This window comes from Bactrocera dorsalis, chromosome 5 (assembly GCF_023373825.1).
Source record: "Bactrocera dorsalis isolate Fly_Bdor chromosome 5, ASM2337382v1, whole genome shotgun sequence".
Taxonomy (NCBI): Eukaryota; Metazoa; Arthropoda; class Insecta; order Diptera; family Tephritidae; genus Bactrocera; species Bactrocera dorsalis.
The window spans coordinates 24,769,019-24,792,616 of NC_064307.1; the positions used below are offsets into that span (position 1 = coordinate 24,769,019).

Here is a 23,598-nt window from a genome sequence, read left to right on the forward strand (position 1 = left end):
ATAATCCATACGAAATTTCGTGAAGATATCTTGTGAAATAGGAAAACTTTCCATACAGGGACTTGAGTCTGATCGTTTAGTTTGTATGACAGCTATATGCTATAGTGGTCCGATCCGAACAATTTGTTTAGAGATTATACCGTCGCCTTGTACAATATTTCATGCGAAATTTCGAGATGATATCTTGCGAAATAAAAAAGTTTTCCATACAGGGACTTGAGTCTGAAAGAACAGCTTGTATGGCAGCTATGTGCTATAGTTTCCCGATATCGGCGTTACCGACAAATAAGTTGGTTCTTGGGGAGAAAAAACTGTGTGCAAAATTTCAGATCGATATCTCAAAAACTGAAGGACTAGTTGGAGGATTTAGCGTGTCATTATAATGCTATATATCGTCACCTAAAAGGCACAGTAACGTAACAACACTTTCATAAGTTTACAGACGAAAGAAAAACAATATAATAGAAACCACTCATACTAAAAAAATATAAGTTTTGGTTATAAAAATGGTTATATATTGGTTAGAAAATATCTGGCAGCGATTTTCGATTTTTTTTATGATATGATTTTAGGTGACGATATACTTTATATAATCTCCATCGCTACCTTCTGTTGCTGCAAACTTAATATACTCTGTGCAGGGTATAACAAAATACATACAAACCTACATACATATATATAAAGACACAATGCAACTAAGCGTGGTCGTGAGGGTTGCCTAATGCCCAGTGCATAGATAACTCTTAAGAGCAAATATTAAACGTGAGCGCATTGCGGTAAAAACATACATTTACCGTAAGTCAAAGTAAGCGGAAGCGGCTGTAAGAGGGGTTGTTGTTGCTGGCATTTTGCCAATTATGCGTACTGTGAAGAAGCTTCAAGGAAAATATTGACAAAAGATACATACAGATAGCCATAAATGACGGGCAGTTCACCATTCACAAATACAAAAAGTGTGAAAATTTTAAAAAAGTTATTTCGACTTCAAAAAGTCGACGAAAATATTTTTAAAATTAAATTTCTTACAAAACTCATTATACATTTAATAGATTTTATTTTATTGACATATCTGCAATAGATAAATATCAATATGTATGCGTTTACAGTGTAACAGATATGAAGACCGCAGCAAAGTGGAGGGTTTTTGCTCTGCAAACAAACCAAAAAATTATAAAAGAAAATCCTTGCCTGCCTTCTTCTCTCTTGCTTTGATTGTATTCAAGGTATTTAGGGTGGATTCTGTGCCATCAAATTAATGTGATTTTTCTATTGTCAAATATTCACTCCTTAAGCATTTCAAGGCAGGAATTAAGTACACAAGAAGTTGCGACTTTAAGAGGAGCATCACGGTCTTGAGCGTGATTATTGATAGTAAGGGCTGGCAATGATAATGTTGAAATAATATATTTGCTATATTTTTTTTTGAATTTGAATTCGATATTTCAATATCTGGTTTGTTTTTAAAAACCTGTACAGTACACCCTGATTATTTATGGTTCAACGTTAGAGTTTATTGGGACAGCAATTCTTAATACACATTGTGTTAAAAAACGACCCAGAAATTCATCAATTTTTAATTTTTCGCCTTCAAATAATCCCCACCGGATGTAATACACTTATGTCAACGATTTTTCCAGTTCTCGAAACACTTTTCATGAGCACTTTTTGGGATGGCCTTCAGCTGCTTCAGAAAATTTTGTTTTATCACTTCGATCGACTGAAAACGGTTTCCACGGAGCGCCAATTTTATTTTGGGGAATAAGAAAAAATCACATCGAGGCAATTCTGGCGAATACGGTGGTTGACCGATGGTGTTCAGTATGTTTTTGGCTTTAAGTACGGTCAAAATAGTGGCTCGATGCGATGGTGCATTATCAACGTTTAAAATTCATGAATTGTTTTTCCACAATTCCAGCCGTTTTCTACGGATGTTCTCACGCAAACACCTCAATACGGCCAAATAGACTCCTTATTCACCGTCTATCTCTCCGGAACAAATACATGATATCGCCAGATTAAATACATGAAGCACCGCCTTGATTTTTGAACAGTTTGTTTGGTTTGGGTTAATTTTGTTCCCTCCATTCTGGTAATTGTTGACTTGTTTGCTTGTCAAACTAATAAACCTATGTCTCATCGGCAGTTATAATACTCTCCATGAATGTGGGATCGATTCGCACGATTAAGCATGTTCAAAGAAACCTGTTTACGGTACTCTTTTTGAGAAAAAAATTCAGCTTTATCGGCATTAGTCGAGCAAGAACGCATTTCATACCCAAAATATCCACCAAAATCATTCGAACGGACTCGCGAGAGATGTCGAGCTCTCTTGCCATCTCTCTAACACTGGCCTGACGATTTTCAAGCACCATATTCTTCAATTTTTAAATATTTTAACCCTTGAAGAGGTCGAAGGTCGTCCAGAATGAGGCTTGTCTTTAACGATTTCGAAGGTTTTGTACTACTAGTAGGCTCGTATTTGCGATAAAACTACACCGTAAGCCTTTTCAAACATTCGCAACGATTTCGCTCACGAAGTTTGGTTATAAATACAAGATTTGAGACAAATTCTTTGTTCCCTATTTTTATCCATTGTAAAAAGCGCAACGCACTACTGAGGTGTACCGTCTTAAGCAGCTACTGCAAACAAACTAGTTAATAGATCGCGCTCAATTTTGCATTAAGGAGAGTCCTACCAACTTAGCAAAATACATTTTTTTTGAAATAACATTTACCCGGGCATTTCATTACAATTTCCGGGTGCTTTTTTGTCACAATATAAATTGAAAAACATATAAATAACATATAATAATAATTATGTAATATTAATAAATTAAAAATCTTAATAAACAAATTATATAATTTTTTTTTACGCATACCATTATATAAACATTTATTTTACTTAGTTTAAATAACGTTTAAATATTTCCTTTGTCATTTATATGACATTTGTATACCAGAATTTGACACTTCGTATCTTATTTTTCGCAGTAGAATTATGAAACTCTTCTGAAAATCGAAATTTTCAACTGCGTATCGTCAAGTTCTGCCTTTTTCGTATCTAAGTTGTGTATTTCACTGCATAGATTAAATATCTTATTACATAATATACATTTTTACACACTTCTACATATGCCAGTACAAGCCTGCTTGCGCATCACATCAGAATCAATCAAAAAACCAATACTCATGCTAACCAAATTTCACTTGCTCTTCTCTTCCACAGTGCCTTTTAAAACTAAGTCTATAATTTTATTATCGAAAAACGCAAAAATCAACAAAATCGACAATAAGAACAACAAAGTTAGTCGATATCTGCAACACAACCACAAGCAGCGAAGAAAAAGCGACCTCAAAACGTACAACGACAAGTGCCAAAATGTCAACACTATCGTTACGTATACAGTTAGAGGGTGGCCGTGTCACAAAGACCATACAATTCCATCCCAATACGACAGTATTTGATGCCTGTAAAATTATACGGGATAAGTTTGCCGAAGCTGTGCAGGGACAACGTAAGTAAAAGGCAAAAATAATGGTGGTGTACATACATATACAAATACAAGTATACATGCATATATACACATATAATATATAGATTGTAAATTTCGCATAAGTATGTGTGTTTGTATGCCACCCACGCATTTGCTTGATTCCTTGTCTATCACATTTTCCCTTTAATCATCACTCATTTTGCTTTGCTTGGTATAATTTTTGCCTTCCACAGCCAGCGAATATGGTCTATTTATATCGGATGAGCAACATCAACAGGGCGTTTGGCTGGAAGCCGGCCGTACACTCGGCTATTATATACTCCACAATCAGGACACGCTGGAATATCGACGTAAGCTACGTACGTTGCGTGTGCGTATGTTGGACGGTGCCGTGAAGACCATACTTGTCGATGACTCGCAACCGGTGTCGCAATTAATGGTGGTCATTTGCACGAAAATTGGCATCACCAATCATGAGGAGTATGGACTGGTGCGCGAGGATAACGAGGCGCAGAATGAGAGCCTGCCGGATAATAAGTTTGGCACGTTGACGTTGCGTCGGAAATTCACCGAAAAGGATCGTGATGCGAAGATGGAAAGTTTGCGCCGGAAGCTGAAAACCGATGATGAAAGTAAGTGACATTAATTACACGCAAATATATACATACATACATACATGAGTGCAAGTTACATAAAATTTCCACTTACTTGCAGTCAATTGGGTGGATGTCGGTAAGACGTTGCGCGAACAAGGCATTGATGAGTCGGAAACGGTTTTGTTGCGTCGTCGCTTCTTCTTCTCGGATCAAAATATTGACTCACGTGATCCGGTGCAATTGAATTTGTTGTACGTGCAGGCGCGTGACGCCATACTCGATGGCACACATCCCGTTACACAGGATAAAGGTACGTGTTGTTGTTCGCCGCTGTGTATACAAAGCATAAATGTGTTGTTATTGTTATGCTAATATTGATGCCTTTTCATACAAAAAGCTTGTGAATTCGCTGGCATACAAGTGCACATACAATTCGGCCCACACAACGAAGCCAAGCATAAGCCCGGATTTTTAGAGTAAGTCTATTCAACTATAAGTAGCACACGCACACTCACACATAGTATTTACATCTCTATTTGCCCACACACAGTTTAAAGGATTTCCTGCCGCAATCCTACGTACGTGTGAAGAACATTGAAAAGAAAATATTTGCAGAGCATAAGAAACACGCCGCTCTGACGGAAATCGACGCCAAAGTCTTGTATACGAAGACGGCACGTGAGCTGCCTACCTACGGTGTGACATTCTTCTTGGTGAAGGAGAAGATGAACGGACGCAATAAGTTGGTGCCACGCTTGTTGGGCGTGACCAAAGATTCCGTATTGCGTTTGGATGAACGCACCAAGGAGATTTTAGTATCGTGGCCATTGACGACAGTACGTCGTTGGGGCGCCTCACCGAATACCTTCACATTGGATTTCGGTGATTATGCCAATCAATATTACTCGGTGCAAACAACCGAGGCTGAGCAAATTGTACAGCTAATCGCTGGTTATATTGATATTATATTGAAGAAGAAACAAACCAAAGATCATTTTGGTATCGAGGGAGATGAGGGCTCCACCATGGTGGAGGAGTCAGTTGCGCCCTCAAAGTAAGCATTGTTGAAATGTGTTAAGTGTAAAGAGTGTGTCTAATTGCAGTTATTTATATTTTGCAGAGCAACATTCTTGCAACATGAAACAAATAAAATTGGTAAAATCAATACCGAGTCGCTGGCACATCCCGAAATACTGCGTGCATCCGATGGTGAGTTGTTATTTTCGGTGTCAATTTTGCGCTTTACGCTTTTTCTGTGATTTTTGAGATATAATTTTTTTGTTAAAAATTTTTTGAAAATATTATTATTTTCAAATTTTTAAATATATTTTTTAATTTTTATATTTTTTTTAATTTTTATATTTTTTTGAATTTATGAAATTTTAAAGTCTTTATAATATTTTTCTTTTTATTATTTTTTTAAATTTTAAAAACGTTTTTTTAAACTCTTAAAACAATTAAAAAAAATTTTAAATACTTTATATGCATATATTTTGTTAAATTTTTTATTTATGTATATATATTTTTAATTTTTTATATATGTATATTTTTTATTTTGAAAATGTTGTCTTTTATTTTTTATATAATTTTTTTCCTTCTACTAATTTATAATTTTTTAAATTTTTAAAAACTAATTTGTAAATTATTAAATTTTTTTTTAATTTTTATATATTATTTTTTAATTTTTTATATTTTCTTATTACATGTTTTTTATGTTTGTTTATATGTTTATTAAATTTTTATATACATAATACATATATTTTTTTAATTTAAAATGATTTCTTTTATTTTTTTATATACCATTTTTCCTTTTACTAATTTATAATATTTGTAAAATATTTCAAAACATTTTTTAAAATTATTAAAACAATTTTTTATATATTTTATTTAAAATTTTTTGCTTTAAATTTTTTATAATATTTTTCTTTTTATTAGTTTTTAAACTATTATTATTTTAAAAACTATTTTTTAAATACTAAAACTTTTTTTTAATATATAAAATATTCGTATTATATTATTATTATTATATTTATATTTTTTTAATTTTAATATTTTTAATTTTATATGTTTTTTTATTTAAAATGTTTTCTTATATTTTTATGTTATATTTTTCCTTTTACTAATTTGTAATATTTTTTAAATTTTGAAAAACTATTTTTTTAATTCTTAAACAATTTTTAAATTTTTTTCAAATATTTTTGTTTTTCTTGTATATATTTTTCGCACAATTTGCCTAATAATCTACGCATTGCACAAATTACTGTAAAAAATATGAAAACAAAAAGGCGAGCGCAAGTACACGCAAGGCGAAATGCAGTCAGTGCAATATGGCGCCTACGTGGGGCAAGTTAACCACGCCCATCAACCGCCAACGGTGAGTACAAATATTCTTTCCTTTACAATGCATTATTATTTTCATTTTATTTTGTCATTTTATTCTCTTTTGCCATGAGCTTTGTGTATGACTATTTGTATATATTCATACATATGTATGTATATAAAACATAACCTAAATTAGGCATCATAAAATACTAATAAAAATTCATTTCATTCAATTCATGCTGCATACACATACAAAGGTCAAAGCGAAAATATGCATAAAGTAGGTTAACAAACGTAAAATAATTTAAATGTTGCTAACATATTTCTCTAACTAAGTAAAACACTGTATAAATAAATCACACTCTTTATAGACGAAGGAGGTACGCATAAGTACTGTGAACCTAACAGAACCGCAACGCGCGCTACTCGGCTACATCTCGGCGGGTCAAGATGTCTTGCTGCGTGCCGATGAGGAGCTTAGAACGAAGGTATGTAACAGTAAAACGCTTAAAAAAAAGCACGAATTCGCAATTAAGACACACGCTAAAATCCTGTTGGCTACTTATAGGCGCCCATACAGGAGCTCGGCACCGACTTGCGTTCGATCGAATGGCGAGAGAACACTTTGGACACTTCGAAACAGGCCGTGACCAGTCATGTGGCCACCATGAATGCGGCTACCGCACAAATTATAACCGCCTCACAGTTCGATGAGGTCGATACGGAGGCCATCTCCGCGTCCGTTTCACAAATAACACAAACCATACCGGAAGTAACGAAGGAGGTGCGTCTAATCGCCGCGCTCATGGAGGATAGCAACAATGGTGATCGTTTGTTGGATGCCGCGCGTAATTTATGTAATGCGTTTAGCGATTTGTTGAAGGCCGCCGAGCCGGAGAGCAAAGAACCTTCACAGAATCTAATCAATGCCGCTAGTCGTGTGGGTGAAGCGACGACGCATGTGCTCAGCACCATCGCTGAAGAGGAAGCGCCTGAAAATAGTGATTTGCATGATATGCTCTTGACTTTGGCCAAGGCCGTGGCGAATACCACTGCCGCTTTGATGCTGCGCGCCAAGGCGATCGCGGCCAGCTGCGAGGATGAGGAGTCACGCAATCGCGTTATTGGCGCGGCCAGTCAATGCGCTTTGGCTACGAGTCAGCTGGTGGCTTGCGCTAAGGTTGTCGCGCCAACGTTGCATAATGCCGCTTGTCGTGAGCAATTGGAGGCGGCGGCGCGTAATGTGGCGCGCGCTGTTAACAACTTGTGCGAGGTGTGCAATGATGCCACCAACGATCCGAAATTGAAGAATGATCTGCTCGCCGCTGCACGTGATGTGTCGAAGAGTTTGAGTGACATGTTGGATCATGTGAAGTTGAGTTCGCGCGAATATGCTAGTCGCACCAGCCAAGAAATGAGTCCGGTGGAGAATGTTATTATCGGCACGGACATATTGGTGGCTTCCAACGATCCACAAGAAATGGTACGTCACGCTAAAACGCTCGGACAAGCGACCGCACAATTGATACAGAGCATCAAGGGTGAGGCGGATCAACAGAAGGATGAGGATATGCAACGTCGTTTGCTTTCAGCCGCCAAGCAGTTGGCCGATGCTACAGCAAAACTCGTCGAAGCGGCGCGCCTCTGCTCTGGTAATCCACAAAACACCGAAAATCAAAATGCTTTGCGTCGGGCAGCCGAAGAGTTGCGTGAAATCACCACCACCACTGCAAATACGCCAGCTATGAAACGTAATCTAATTCATCGTCTCGAGTACTGCTCCAAACAGGCAGCCTCGGCGGCTACACAATGCATTTCGGCAGCACAGAATGCCGTGCAGCATAGTGATGACCATCAAACTAAGGAGCAATTGTTGCAAGACTGCAAACGCGCAGCCGACACAATACCACGTCTGGTGACCTCGGTGAAGACCACACGTTCCAGTCCAGACGATCCCAATGCCCAACTAAATCTAATCGAAGCCGCTGAGCAATTTATCGAACCAGCCATACAGGTATCGCGTTCCGCACGCGCGCTACAACCCACCGTCACCGATATACCCTCAGCTACACAGCTCTCGAAGAGCGCACTTTATCTGGGTCAAACCGTGTCCGAATTGAATTCGGCCGCTCAACGTGCACGTGAAGCTTGCGGCGGTCAAGAATTGGAGTCTGCTTTGGAGGCGGTGCGCAATCTGCATAACGTGCTGGACGACACACGTAAGGCGGCGCAATCGGGCAGCATTCGTCCATTACCTGGCGAGACGGTCGAAAACACCGCACAACAGCTGCGCATATCCGCCAAGAATGTGGGTCTTGCGCTCAGACAGTTACTCTCATCGGTTATACAAGAACAACGTCGTTACGCCGGTGTGGCCGGACGTGATACCGCTTTAGCGCTCGGTGATTTCACAAAGAGCGTACATGGCGTCGCGGCCACAACGAAGAACCCGGTTGTAATAGACTGTGCCGACGATGTGGTATTGCACTCGGCACGCCTGATCGAAGAAGCGCAACGCACACTGCAAAATGTCGGCAACACCGATGCGCTAACCAAAGCGGGACGTGATGTGACCGCTGCGCTTTCGAAGACCGTCGATTGCATACCTGGTCAACGTGAAGTGGATAACGCCTTGCGTAATGTGAGCGAATTAAGTGAAATACTCTCGATGAGTGAATTCCCACCTTCGGAACGTAACTACAACACATTGCAGTCGGAGTTGAAACAGGTCGCCGAGGGTCTCAGCGCAGCTAGCGGTCAAATAGTACAGGCGTACGATAGTCCCGCGCAATTAGCCGATACTAGCCAAAACTTTGCCACCAACTATCGCGATCTGCTCGCTGTTTCAATGGAGATGGTCGGCCAAACGCCCGATGAGGTCGTACGCTCCGAAATGATCGACCGTTTGCGCAATGTCTCCACGCAATCTTGTTCATTGCTGTCTGCCGCCAAGTCCATTGCCGCCGACCCAGGTCAACCAAATGCCAAGAATCTATTGCATGCTGCAGCTCGGAGCGTCATCGAAAGCATAAACAAACTCGTCGACGCCAGCATACAATCGGCGCCGGGACAAAAGGAGTGCGACAATGCCATACGCAACATTGAGGGTCTGCGCGTAATGCTGGACTATCCACATGAGCCCATCAACGAACAGGGTTACTTCGAATGCGTGGAGAATGCGACCGGCAAGTCACGCAATTTGGGTTACGCCATTTCCGAGATGATTAACAATGCAAAACAATCGAATCACGTTGGTTTTGGTCAGTCGGTGAACACCGTGGGAGAGTCCATACACAGCTTGATCGAGTCATCTGCACAGGCCGCCTATTTAATTGGTGTATCGCATCCGAGTAGCGTCGCCGGACGTCCGGGTATCATTGATCAGGCTCAACTGAGCTGGGCTTATCAGGGCATTCGTCAGCATTGCGAGATTGTGAGCAGCGCCAAAGCCACGAAGCAACAAAAGATATCGGCGCTAACGGTAATCGCCAAGCATACCAGCTATTTATGCTCCATCTGCCGACAGGCCAGCATGAACACCAACAATCCCGTGGCAAAGAATGAATTCATTGTGTTGGCTAAACAAGTTGCCACAGCCACCTCGAACTTGGTACAGGAGATAAAGAGTATTGAGGACGAACCATCCACACCAACGCGCGCACGCCTCGTAGAACCGCTATTGGAGTCTGTGAAAGCGGTACGTCAATATGCTTCCAGTCCGGAATTTATTTCGGTGCCAGCAAAGATTTCCGCCGAAGGTCGCAAGGCACAAGAACCGGTCATCAATGCTGGACGCGGTGTTATTGACGGCGTGATAGAAATGGTGAAGGCGGCAAAATCATTGGCGCTCTCACCGGATGATCCACCAGTGTGGCAACAACTTTCCAATGCCTCAGCGCCCGTCTCCGAATCCGTGAAACGCCTGGTAGATAACATACGCGAGAAAGCGCCGGGTCAGGCGCAATGCGAACAGGTGTTACAAACGCTGAACACGTGCACGCGTGAATTGGATAGCTGCGCCATGGCTGTGAGCGCGCAGGGTTTGAGTCAACGCCGCGATAACAATTTGCATGGCTTCAGCGGTCAAACCTTGAATTCCGCCGCTGAGTTAATTGACAAGCTCGAACCCATACGCATGGCGGGCAAGAATAATGCCGAGCAATTGGGACATGCTGTCGGCGAGATTTCACGCTACATTGTGCCCATGGTGAATGGCGCCATCGGCGCTTGCACGCACATCGTTCACACCAACCAACAAATGAGTTTGATCAATCAAACGAAATCAGTGGTTGAGAGCGCTGTCACACTAGTGCAAGCCGCTAAAGATTCGGCCGGCAATCCACGTTCCACACATGCGCACACACACTTGGACGAGTCGATCGATTACACGCGTCAAGCGATACAAGAGCTTACGGAAACGGTTGAAAAGATCAACGCGGACATGGGTGTCGTAACGGGTCTGATGGAGCAAGTGAATCGTGCCATTACACGTTTGACCGACAAACGTCAATCGTTGCTTAATGCCTCCTACTCCGACTCCTTTGTTGACTATCAAACACGCATGGTGCAATCGGCTAAGGAAATTGCACGCCTAGCAAACGACATGAACGCCAAGGCAACCATCGAACCGCAACTACTGCCGCAAATTGCCTTAGAAATGACACAGCATTACACGCAGTTGACACAGGATTCGGTGGGCGCATCCACTACCACGTCCACACCGGATGTAGCTATGCGCATACGTTCGAGTGTGGTGGATTTGGGTCGTTCGGTCAGCTCTATGATACAATCCGGCGCAACTGGCGCACGTCCCAACGACGTGTCGAGTCAAGGCGAAATCGCACGCAATGCACGTGACGTCTCCGAAAAGGTTGCACAGGTTTTGGCTGCGCTACAGGCCGGTTCACGCGGCACCCAAGCTTGCATTAATGCTGCGCACACCGTGTCCGGCATAATTGGCGATCTCGATACGACCATCATGTTTGCCACTGCCGGTACTTTGCATTCGGACGGCGATGGTTCATTCGCCGATCATCGCGAACACATTCTACAAACCGCCAAGGCTTTGGTGGAGGACACAAAAGTACTGGTCACAGGCGCTGCAGGCACACAAGAGGAACTGGCGAACGCCGCACAGAATGCCGTCTCAACTATATGTAAGTGTGACGTTTAAGTTATTATAGCGCTTTGTAGTGATTTTATAAATACTTTTGCTTTCTGTAGTACAACTTTCGGAAGCTGTTAAGCGTGGCGCTTGTAGTCTAGGCTCTACACAGCCGGATTCGCAAGTTATGGTTATCAATGCTGTTAAGGACGTCGCTTCGGCCTTGGGTGATCTGATTAATGCCACCAAATTGGCCTCAGGCAAACCCATACACGATCCATCGATGCAAGATTTGAAGGAGAGCGCTAGGGTAAGTAGTGTTGCCATATTCTTTCAAATATGTTTTTTTTTTATTTTTCAAATTAAATTTTTATTCTTTTCACACATTCTAGTATTGAATTATCGTTTCAATACTTTAATTCGTCAGTCAGTTTTCAATGCTTTCGTTGTTGTGGTGCTTTTAATTTTATTTTCTTTCTCATATTAATACTTAAAAATATTTTTGAAGAATTTTTCTCAAAAAATCAGCTTTCTAACTTTAATATTTTTCATATAATATTTTTGTTGTAAAAACACCGGATTTATTTTAATGGAATCAACTCGCGTTTAACTTTCACCTAAGAAATTGCATTTGCTGCGTTTTCTAACCGAATAATATAGACATACATTCAGTTATATAAATATATATACATAAATATTTAATTAGTTTTTGTGTTTTGGTACTTTGGACTGTTTCATTTTAACTAAAAATTGCATGTGTCATTACAATTTCATATTTCATTACAACGGTTAATGTTGAGTGCGAGTCTTGTGGAAAAATATTATAAGAAGTCATGAAAGGCAATTTTTGTTTACAATAGTTAGCGAGTTTCTAATTAGGTGATAGTGTTTAGAGTTTGCGCTAAAAAGTAGGCAGCAGAATATACCATAAACTTGAATGAGAGAGGTCACTAATTGGTATTGGGTAAAGATTTATTCTAGAAGGTCTAAATAATATATATGATATTACAGAACCTTCTCAGTTTTTAGAAGATATTTTTTTGCTTGGTTAAATAGCCAAGGAATGGCTGTCTTGTTTGGCATTATAATTTGTGAGAAGAGTAGTTGGTTTTCGGTAAAGATTTATTCGTGTAGACGCTCTAATTACATAAAATTATATAAGCTTCTCACTGTTAAAAGAAATAATTCTGCTTGGTCATATGGCAGTTGTATGGAAAACTTTTTTATTGGACAATATATCTTCACTTCATTTGACATGGTTTTATATCCAAGGTAACGCTACCATCTCGGAACAAGTTGTTCAGATCGGACCACTATGGCTTATTGCTGTCATACAAACAGACCGTTAAAAATCAAATTCCTGTATTAAAATTATTTTATTAGTGAAGGCTATTCTAGCTTAGGTGCAATTGAAGTGAACGAGCTTTTCTTTGTTTATTTTATTTTATTTTTTTTTTTTTTTTGTTTTCGTAGAAATTTCTGACTCTATAATCTACTTCTTTTAATTTTTAGTGTTCAAATACATTGTAAATGCATTAAAAATTCATCATTGTAGCACATTTAATACATTAAAAGCACTTGAAAATGTGACAACAACAAAAGCTGTGTTTTTAAACAATTTCGCATCACAAAATAATTAGCTCGTTTTAAAATTATTATTTATATAAAAAAAATTTGCTATCACTTCTGCAAATATTTTTCTCACATATGTCCACGAGACTTTAGAAACTCATTTGTTTATTATAAAAGACACCAAATAAATAACTATGTTTTAAAATAATTATTTCTATAAAAACAAAATGGCTTTGGCACTTCATTTAATACTTCAATAAATATAAATATTTGTATAAAAATGGATAGCACTTCAAAACTGTGCATTATATGGTGGGTTAAATTTATATATTTAAATAAATTTCGATTTATATATTAAAATTATAAATAATTGTAAACTAATACAGCATTACATGTCTCCCCACATGAATCAATAATTATTTTTTTTCATATTTACTTTCCACAAATAATTTAAAAAAGTAAAAGCAAAACAACTAATTTCGCGACCGTTTGTAAATATTTACTTGTAGTTGCTATTTGTTGTTGTTTTTTTTAAAATAATTTTTAATAATTGTGTATCACAGTTTGTACATGACGCATTCTCATATTTATTGTTCTGTGTCAGCTGAGTAATGGTAGCCACCTTTGCTTACACCTATTCAAAATAATCATTAATCAAGCAAGAAAGGCCTGCGCAAACGTCTAATTAGCCTGCTAATGGAGACATTTATGAATGCACTTGTAAATATTTATGTATATGAAGTACCTAGCGGCATAACACAAGCTTTGTGCGGCACAACCTAGCACGCCTGGCACTCGCTTCATTGCACGACGCTCTATGTTTTCTGCCTATAAACACTCATATGTATAATTGCTCCGCTGTTCTTCTACTCTCGCAAACTATCCTTTGGTAACTCTTGCAATTCTTACGCTGTGGTCTCTAAACGCTTACGCACAGAAACAAAACTGCAAACTGCTAACAATTTACGCAAAAAGCAAAAGCTGCGTGCAATTTTTATGTAAACAAACAAAAAATTATTATACAAATACACACATACAAGTGTTATACGCCTACTGTCATTGTCTACTGTCTTTTTTCTTCTTCCATTACATTTGTCAAATCACTTGTTCGTACGTGTGCGCGCCCATTTGTACTGTCAAAAATATCGAAAATTAAAAACAAAAATATAAAAAAAAAATGTTAAATCATCAACCCTGGGGGTAATGCAGACGCTTAAAGAAATGTGCACATCTGCTGCCGCCGCTGCTGGTACTACTAACATACTCTATGGCCAGCGCGCACTCCATCGCCAGTCACTCATAAATCATGGAATACTTAGCGCTTAGGCCAGCAAAAGTGCCGAGCGTACAAGTCAAGCAACCGCAAGTGTTGCGCGATTTTTATTAAAAAATAAAAAAATTATATACATACATATATTGAATAACACGTCGACACATCTCGCCAAAACGTCTTAACGTCAACCAGCTGTCGTCACATGCGCCTGCTCTCATTTTTTGACATTTTGGAGCATCGTTTTTTATTCATATATAATCAAAAACGTACCGTCAACGCACCGCAAAATCAAAATTTAACGCATAAATATATTCGAAAAAACAACAACAACAAATCAACTGGTTAAACTAATTTCTAGACATTAGATAATTTAAAATAATAATACTAATACTAAAATTTTTAAAATTCTATAGCATTTTGGCTTGTAAGAATTTGCGGATGCTGTTGCACTCGACTTGCTTTACGTTTTGGTAGCAATTTATTATTTTTTATATTTTTAATTTTGACTTTTGGAGGCTTCTACAGCTTCTCTGCACACAGACATAGCTAGTAGTTGCCACACTTTACTCTTTTTTGTTGAAATTATTATGCATTGAAAGCGGGAAAAAATTACTTACAACAAAAGCACACAACTATCAGTATATTATTATGTAAGGTTAAGGCTTTGAATGGTTAGCGCTGTTAGCAAACGAGTTACGCACAAAATATTTGAAAATTTGCAGAAGTAGCACTTGCGTGAGTAGTACTTGCAAGCTTTGTATGTCGAAATATGCTTCAAATTAGTGTTCGTCGATTGGATGTAATCTGTCGTGGGTTTCGAAAACATATATACAGGGTTCCTTGTTTTGATGAAATTTTTTGTGAATTTATATTATTAAAATCTGCAGTTTTGAATATATTTTGAAAGATATGCTTAAAAATAGCATTTTTACGAATTCAAATTTAAGAATAAACTACTTTCGAGTATCAAAAACATTTTTAGCAGGTTTCGTCAATTCTTTGAAATTTTTACGAATTTATTGAAATAATAGACACAAATTTGCTATTTCGGCGCTTTCAATCGAGTATTGCATTTTGACTTGTATTTTTGTTAGATTTTTTTTTTGTAAAATTAGAATTTAAATTAACACAACTTGAATGTCAACCTAAAGTAGTCAGACTATATAAAGATTCGAAATCTATTAAAGCCCAAATAAGTGGGCATGTTTCGGCCTTTAGAGGTTATGTTTTCTTAAAGAAACAAATAAGTGAGGTTATGTCGCTCAATTGAATGAACATAAAATACAGAAAAATATATTTTATGGTCATTCAATTATGCGACATAACCTCATTTTTATTGTTCCTTCGAGTAATCAAAATTCAAATATTAAAACTAATTTTTCTGAAAACATTTAGCTTACTTCTAAATACAGTTCGGTTTCAATCGTCTTGTGGTTATTCTTTTCGAACAGCTAAAAGAATATGACACACAAACTTTTAAGCACAAGTTGGAGCGGTAGCTTAGCTTAAAGTGCGCAAGCACTTCAATGAACATAAGACGCGCAACAAAATTTTTGAAAAAAATTTAACCTTAAAAAAAAATTTTAAATCGCATGAGATTAATTCATACAAATAATTTAGTACATCAATAAACATAAGATGGGCAACAAAATTTTGGTTTTAAAAAAGTATTGAAAAAATCGCATGATATAAATTTTTAAAAATAGTTTTTGCAGTAAAAGTAATTATTTTTAATAACAATTTAAGGATTTTTCATTAATTGCGGTTTTATAAAAAAAAGTATTGAAAAAATCTCATGAGATAAATTTTATGCGAGTATAATAGCAAAAGTAATTATTTTTTTTTAACAATTAAAGTTTTTTTTAATTAATTTCGGTTTTATAAAAATGTATTGAAAAACTCGCATAAGTTAAATTTTTAAAAATAATTTTTATAGCAAAAGTAGCTATTTTCACTAACAATTAAAAGTAATATTTTTCAACACGAGGGGATATTACTCGAATTGTTTGCTAGAAATAAATTTTAGGCACTCAAAAAATTTAAGAGAACCCTTGATTAACAGTTTTAGGTTTTAGTTTCAACACTTAAATATTATATATTCCAAAATTAAAAAAAAAAATAACAGGGTTTTAGGTTTAATAAAATGCACTTACTTATTTTTGATCATAAAAAATACTAAAAATAGTTTAATTTATATTAATTATCAAGACGCGTACGGCAGCATCTGCAATTTCAGTTTCATATCTACTAAGATTTGTATTGTAAACCCCATACATACATACATACAAATATGATAATCTAACGCAAATACTTAATTTTTTATACTTAATACGAAATTCAATATTAATAAATATAATACAAATAATAAATAAAAATTAATTATCACCTCATAAATAAATATTCTTTTTGGGGATAGTCTGATGTAACCGAAATAATATGTGTACTTCTTTTTAATTTTTAATATTATAAAATCTGAAATTTTATAGTACTAAATGAAGATGTCATAGCCATTGAAAATATTGATTAAATAAAACTTTTTTAATAATATTAAACAAACATTATTTTTTTCAAGTCTAAAAAATGAAAAAAACTGCATACTATATAGTAATTAAAATAAAAATTTTTTTAATGAAAAAAGAAAAAAATAGCTTTGAAAATATATTTATTTTAATTTACTACATTGTTTATTAATAATGATATTTTAAAAAAGAAAATATTTTTTTCATAATTAAAAAAAAATATTTTTTAAAAAATTAAAAACGATATTTGTTAAATTTTTTAATTATTTAAATTAGGTTAATTAATAAGCATTATTATTTTTTTTATTTTTAAATATAAACTATAGTTTAATATTTTATTTTGAATTTAATCTAGGTAATGGTGCTAAATGTATCTTCATTACTGAAGACTGTCAAGGCTGTTGAAGATGAACACACACGAGGCACGCGCGCCATGGAGTCCACCGTTGAGGCCATTTCACAGGAAATACGCGTAAGTTTAATAAATTATGAAATATATTTATTTAAAGAAAAAATTTTCAAAAAAAAATACTCTTTTACTAAAAATTTTTTTATGAAAATTATTATTTTTTTTTTCAATAAAAAAATTAGAAAAAGAACTAATAAAACAAAAATCGATTTTTCCAATAAAAAACCTTTTTTAAATAAACAATTTTTATGAGAACTATTTTTTCTTTAAAAAAAAACTAAGAAAAACCACCTAATATCATAAAAACATTATAAAATAAAAAAAATAAAAATAGTTTTTCAAATAAAAATTATTGTTTTAAATAAAACTTTTGAATTAATTATTATTTTATAATTTAAATAATTAAGAAAAAAACCTGAAACAAAAATAGATCTTTGTAATAAAAATTTCTTTTTTAAATAAAAAATTTTGATAAAAATAATTTTTTCGATAAAAAAAATTAGAAAAAATTTCGATTAAAAAAATAATACAACAAAAATAGATTTTCCACGAAACACTACTAATTTTTTCATCAAATACAAAATATTTTTTTTTTTTTGAATAATTTGTTTTAAAATAATTTATAAAATTAAATGATGTTTTGCAAAAAAATATTATATTTTCACTTATATCATCTTAAACAACACAGAAATATATATAAAAAATTGCAATGAAAATAAAAAAGTTTTCAATTAGAATTAACTTAATTTTTTTCAAAAAAAGCAAAAAAAAAATATCTAATTAAATTAATCATAACTATTAAATTTCAATACTTTTTTGTATGTATGTATGTATGTAAAATTATACTTTTGCCATATTTTTGTTTAGATTTTTTTTCACTGACATCACTTTAAACACCACAAAAAATTAATTTCATTTATCATTCTCACAGGCCATCCACTCACCACCACCACCCGGCAGCGCCCAATGCGGTCCTGAAGATTTGATACGCGTCACCAAGAATGTGACACTGGCCACGGCAAAAGCCGTCGCCGCCGGTGCTTCCAATTTACAGACCGATATTGTCGCAGCCGCCAATTTGGGCCGACGCGCCATATCCGAAATGCTACTAATTTGCCGTTCGGTTGCATGGAATTGTGCCGAGACGGAAGATTTGCGTCAACGCACACTCGAAGCTGGTGCCTCTGTCGGCGAGTCCTATCGTGAACTCTTGAATGGCATACTACACAATTGTTCGGCCGATGATCGTGTACATCTGTCGCGTCGTGTGGCGAAGAGCGTTACCGATCTGGTGGCTATGGCGCGCCTACTAAAGGGTTCGGATTGGATTGATCCCGAAGATCCGACCGTGATTGCTGAAAATGAGCTGCTCGGCGCGGCGGCATCTATTGATGCGGCGGCTAAGAAGCTGGCGTCGCTACGGCCGCGTCGTCAACCCGATGTGAAGGTGGGTGTTTTATATATACATACATATATCTATACTTATTAATATGTGTGCCCACCCAAGTGGTCTTGGAAATAATTTTTTAACAATTTAATGAAATGGTGTTGGAGTTTACGTAACTAACTGTGCTTTAAAAAACAAATAATTAATTAAAAATTAATTTAAGATAATTAACTGTGCGAATTTCACTAAAACGAAGAGCTAAAAAATTAATGGTGTGTGATTTCTTAGTGTGTGTGTCTGCCCTAAACTGCTACTAAACGCTAATAGTTCCAGTCAGATATGTTTGATATTCTTGGTTGTTACATTTAAAGGTTCACCCAGGAATCAAACATATTATTACTGCGATTATTAATATGCTACTAAACAATATATATTATAATGGCGAAGGTCTTCAATGCACTCAACAATTGTAAATTGCACATAACAACATAACCTCAAAACACTTCCACTACAAAACATATAAACTAAATGACTTTTCACTTTCAGATCGAGTTGGACGAGAACATGAAGTTCGATGAAATGATTTTGGAGGCCGCCAAAGGCATTATGGCCGCTTCGTCGGCTTTGGTGCGTGCTGCCAACGCGGCGCAACGCGAACTCATCGACCAGGGTAAAGTTGCGCGTCGTCCGCTCACCTCCTCCGATGATGGACAATGGTCGGAAGGCCTCATATCGGCGGCGCGTCTTGTTGCTGCCGCCACACACAGCTTGGTTGAGGCCGCACAGAATTTGGTGCGCGGCGTAGGCACCGAGGAAATGCTAATTTCCACCGCCAAGCAAGTGGCCGCCTCAACGGCACAACTGCTTATTGCTTGTAAAGTTAAATCGAATCCGAATTCGGAAGCTGGACGCCGCCTGCAAGCGGCAGGCAATCAAGTGATCAAGTCTACAGAGAATTTGGTGCGCGCCGCTCAACAAGGATTGGAGGATGAGGAGGAGAAGACATTGAAAATCAACACGTCGATGGTGGATGGCATGGCGCAGGAGATTAACGCGCGCTCCGATGTGCTGCGCATGGAGAAGCAGTTGGAGGAGGCGCGCCAGAAACTCATCACCATTAGACATGCGCGCGCGATGCAGAAGAAGACACAAGGTTTCGGCACAGACGAGAGTGACACGGAGTATGCGCAGTCCACCTATGGCACATTGCAGAAGAGTCAAAATAATGTATGTATACGTTCGTAATTGTGCGTTTTTATTGTTGTTTCTCGATTTTTATTTTGTTGTTGCACATTTTCACATTTTAATTGATGTAGCTTTGCATTGAGGAAGAACAGCTCGTTGAATGAGTGGCCAACACACTGCCGAAATTTTTAAACAAACGAAAACTGCATGTTTGTTGTTTTGTAAATTACAACAAAAACATTACAAAAATTATAAAAATAAACGAAATTGGCAACAATTGGTGCTGAGACAAATAAGTGTGTTGCTCGCTGTGGTTAAAATATTTTTTATTTTTAGCGTATTATAGTAATTAATGTAGACTAACGGCACTTATATTTTGTTAATTAGAAAAAAAACAACAATAATTGCATTTACATCCACCACTAATATTCGTTCTAACCAAAAATAATAATAACGTCCGCCACTTTAACTTCATTCACATCTAACCTTTAGACACTAAACCGTTCGGCGGGCTACCCCTCGGATGTGCCCACCTCGCCGAGTTATTACAGTCAACAACAGCAAGCGAAGCATCATTACAACTACGCGACACACCCACAGCATTTCCATCATCCCGCCGCTGTGTCGCCACCGCCACCACCGATGAGCCATCAATATGCCAGCGTTGGTGATTTGAATGGTGGCATCGAGTTGCCACCGCCGCCGCCACCACTCTCCACCACACTCTACAACATGCAGGCAGCCACTGCAGCGGGCAGTGGTGGCAGCACTTTTAGACCTAACCCCAAACTAACAGCCAACGCCGTGCCACGCCCCTACCCCGGTAGTCCGACAGCGGGTGGTGCTGGTGGCAGTTTATTAGGTACTAACAGCGGTGTTAGCGGTGCTAAACTCACACAATCACCCACTTCCAAAGCGAATGTTAGTAATTATCATCAACAACAACAACAATCTTTTGAAAATACCACCACCGCTACAACAACAATCGCTGGCAATGCTGCTCACCAAACGCAGTCACCACAACAGAAGTCATCGTCGTCGGTTAATCGCAAATTGGAAGCTTGTGTACAGGATTTGCATGACAAGACGTTCGGCCAGGGTGGTGTGGTGCAGATTACCGGTGCGGGCGCTTATCCAGGTCAAAACTATGAGGGTTATACCTCGAGGTGAGTGCAGTGAAAGTGATAGCGCATTGTTTGCAGAAATATAAAGCAAATTGGTATATTTCAAATTTGAGGTTATGTTGAGAATTTTCGTTTGATATAAAATTTAGTAGTAGAATGGAATTTGTATTGTTAAAAAAGCAATATATATTATTTTACCGCGCGACACTATATATAATATATGGGTCATGAAGGTTCTTTTTATACCCTACACACAGTATTTTGAGTTTACCACGATTTTTGAAACACCCAAAAGGATAGGTCGGAGACTTTAGTTTCGGAGATTTCTATCTGAAATTTTGCTCACGTCTTTTATTTTCCAAGAAACTGCTCATTTGCTGGAACAGCCACTATCAGCTGCCATACGAATTGGCCGAGCAATCCCGTTCCCACGACAGTCCGGTTTACGTAATCGAAATAAATACGTATTTCTATCCAACCAAGGTCTGTCAACTCGGTATAATTCTGCCGCTACAACAACAACAACACGACAGTCGTGTCTACGTCACGGATGCGGCCCGCATTTTTATCCGGCCAAGGACTGTCAATTCGGCACTTTTCCTCGAAATTACTTCAGAAATATTTTCTGCCGCTACAACAACAACAATCTATCAAAATCCACGCCTTTTTGGGCAAACTTTTTATAATTTTACAATATATCGGCAGGAAATTTGCCACAGATTTATATCCAAAGCATCACTTCAAGCTCCCAAAAATGTTTGTTCCTGTCGGACTATAGCATAAAACTGCCACATAAACTGACCGATCAAAATCATGATAAGCATCTTTTTATACCTTTATACGCTATACGAAAATTAACCTGTAAAGGGTATTATAGGTTATCGGTGCAGCCGAATTTAATATTTTTTCTCGTTTTTTTTTCTCATATTCATTTAATATATTATCAATTACTAATGATTCCGATTTTTTAGATATGAAACGCGCAATTACGAGAAGAGCAATGAAACGGTGGACAAACCATTGGACTCCAACTTCTCGCAATTAACGCTCAGCACTGACGGCGGCAAAGTCAGCATCATTGATCAGGGCTCGGAGCGTTTGACATCGATGACACAGCGTGTTATGGAACGCAAAACATTTAGCACCACAACCGAGACGCGTTCGGAGAAGAAAACCGAGTCGCATAGTTTTCGCATGGAGTAGAGATAAATAAGTTAGTAGAGATGCGAATGCACACAAAAGCAAATAAGCAAAAAACAAAAAAAAAGATTATTGTAAATGAAAATAAAAATTAATATTTATAAACATAATAAAAAATAAAAAAAAAATAATAATAATAAAATTAATTAAAAAAATTAAAATAATAATATTAAAACAAATTGCATAAAATGAACAATGTAAATGTGTAACTGTAAAATTTGGCAAACATGTTGGTGCTATTAAACTAACTGTTGTGTGTTGTTATCACATTAACAACCTAACGGTTTGCCACAAAGTTTGCTTGCGAGAAATGCCACTTCGCCAAAATAACTACCGTTTTGTAGGCGCTTAAGAAAATTTGCCAAAAGTGCTTTTAACTGTACTAATATTTATAATTAAACTATTAATAATAATAAATTACTTGTAATAATAATAATGCATTGATATTTAGACATTAGTAAATAATAATAGAGTTTTGATATGTTTTTTGTTTTGAGAAAAAAAAATTATTTATATTGTCGCCAAACAAAAACAAAAAAACGGTGTAGAAACAGTTGGAAATGCAACTACTCACCGTTTGCTCGCCAAATTGTGCCGTTATAATGTAATTTTGTGTTATTCCATTGCCGCATTGTGTAACTGTGTATTTTTCCTCCAGCGTTTTTGTCCTTTTTTACGTGATAATGTAAAGTTAAATACAACGATCTGCAGTCCATATGAAAATGATAGTTTTGTTTGCCAACATGTTGCCTGTAATAGCATAATGTTTAAATTATTTACATATTGTCAACTAAAATGCAAAACAACGTATCACCAAGAACAAAAAATCGAAAATCGCTGAAATGGTGAAATATAATAACCAAAATATAACCATGTTATAACCAAAACTCACATTTTTTTATGAGTAGTTTTTATTATAACATTTTTCCTTGGTCTGTAAACTTATCAAAAGTGATGTTACGTTATTTTGCAATTTAGCTGACGATATATAACACAATTAACTGTATTAATTATTATTTAGAGCGCATTTGTAAGCAAAGAGTTGCAACACAACCCAAGAAAATACAAAATATTACAATAAACCATATATATTTAAATACACAAAAAGAAAATGTAAAAACAAAAAAAAAAAAACAATTTAAATACATATATTACGTTCTATGCTTTATATTGTAATTCGATAATTGTCTAACGCCACTTGTGTCCCTTTTGTACGTGATTAATGTTTTTAAAACTTATTTTGACACTTCGTATGGAGATATTTATATGTATGTATTTGTATTTTTGTTTTTTCACACCCGCTAAATGCTATATAAAATATATATTAGAACTATTTGTACATACATGCGTATATATGTTTTTTTTTTTGTTTTTTTCTGTTTATTTTTGGCTTACACTTATTTACGCGCATAT

The 23,598-nt window shown here is 36.5% G+C and overlaps 1 protein-coding gene across 9 annotated transcripts in view; it reads left to right on the top strand.

Annotated features, from left to right (window-relative positions):
- LOC105224888 (talin-1) overlaps positions 1–23,236 on the top strand; it is a 69,135-nt gene extending 45,899 nt beyond the window's left edge. For 4 of the 9 annotated variants that reach the window (XM_049458240.1, XM_049458239.1, XM_049458241.1 and 1 more), the window contains 15 exons: positions 3,227–3,515; positions 3,728–4,126; positions 4,209–4,400; positions 4,488–4,566; positions 4,641–5,144; positions 5,211–5,299; positions 6,376–6,464; positions 6,784–6,900; positions 6,981–11,568; positions 11,636–11,826; positions 17,236–17,352; positions 18,221–18,736; positions 19,223–19,903; positions 20,354–21,027; positions 21,957–23,236. In XM_049458240.1, the coding sequence (XP_049314197.1) occupies positions 3,380–3,515; positions 3,728–4,126; positions 4,209–4,400; positions 4,488–4,566; positions 4,641–5,144; positions 5,211–5,299; positions 6,376–6,464; positions 6,784–6,900; positions 6,981–11,568; positions 11,636–11,826; positions 17,236–17,352; positions 18,221–18,736; positions 19,223–19,903; positions 20,354–21,027; positions 21,957–22,188 (8,604 nt within the window). In that variant the 5' untranslated portion in view covers positions 3,227–3,379 and the 3' untranslated portion in view covers positions 22,189–23,236. Of the gene's footprint in view, positions 1–3,226; positions 3,516–3,727; positions 4,127–4,208; positions 4,401–4,487; positions 4,567–4,640; positions 5,145–5,210; positions 5,300–6,375; positions 6,465–6,669; positions 6,693–6,783; positions 6,901–6,980; positions 11,569–11,635; positions 11,827–14,297; positions 15,914–17,235; positions 17,353–18,220; positions 18,737–19,222; positions 19,904–19,992; positions 20,330–20,353; positions 21,028–21,956 lie in introns of those variants that run through there. The other 5 variants (XM_049458243.1, XM_049458244.1, XM_049458246.1 and 2 more) reach the window with 5 other exon arrangements.
- Positions 23,237–23,598: the final 362 nt, after the last annotated feature.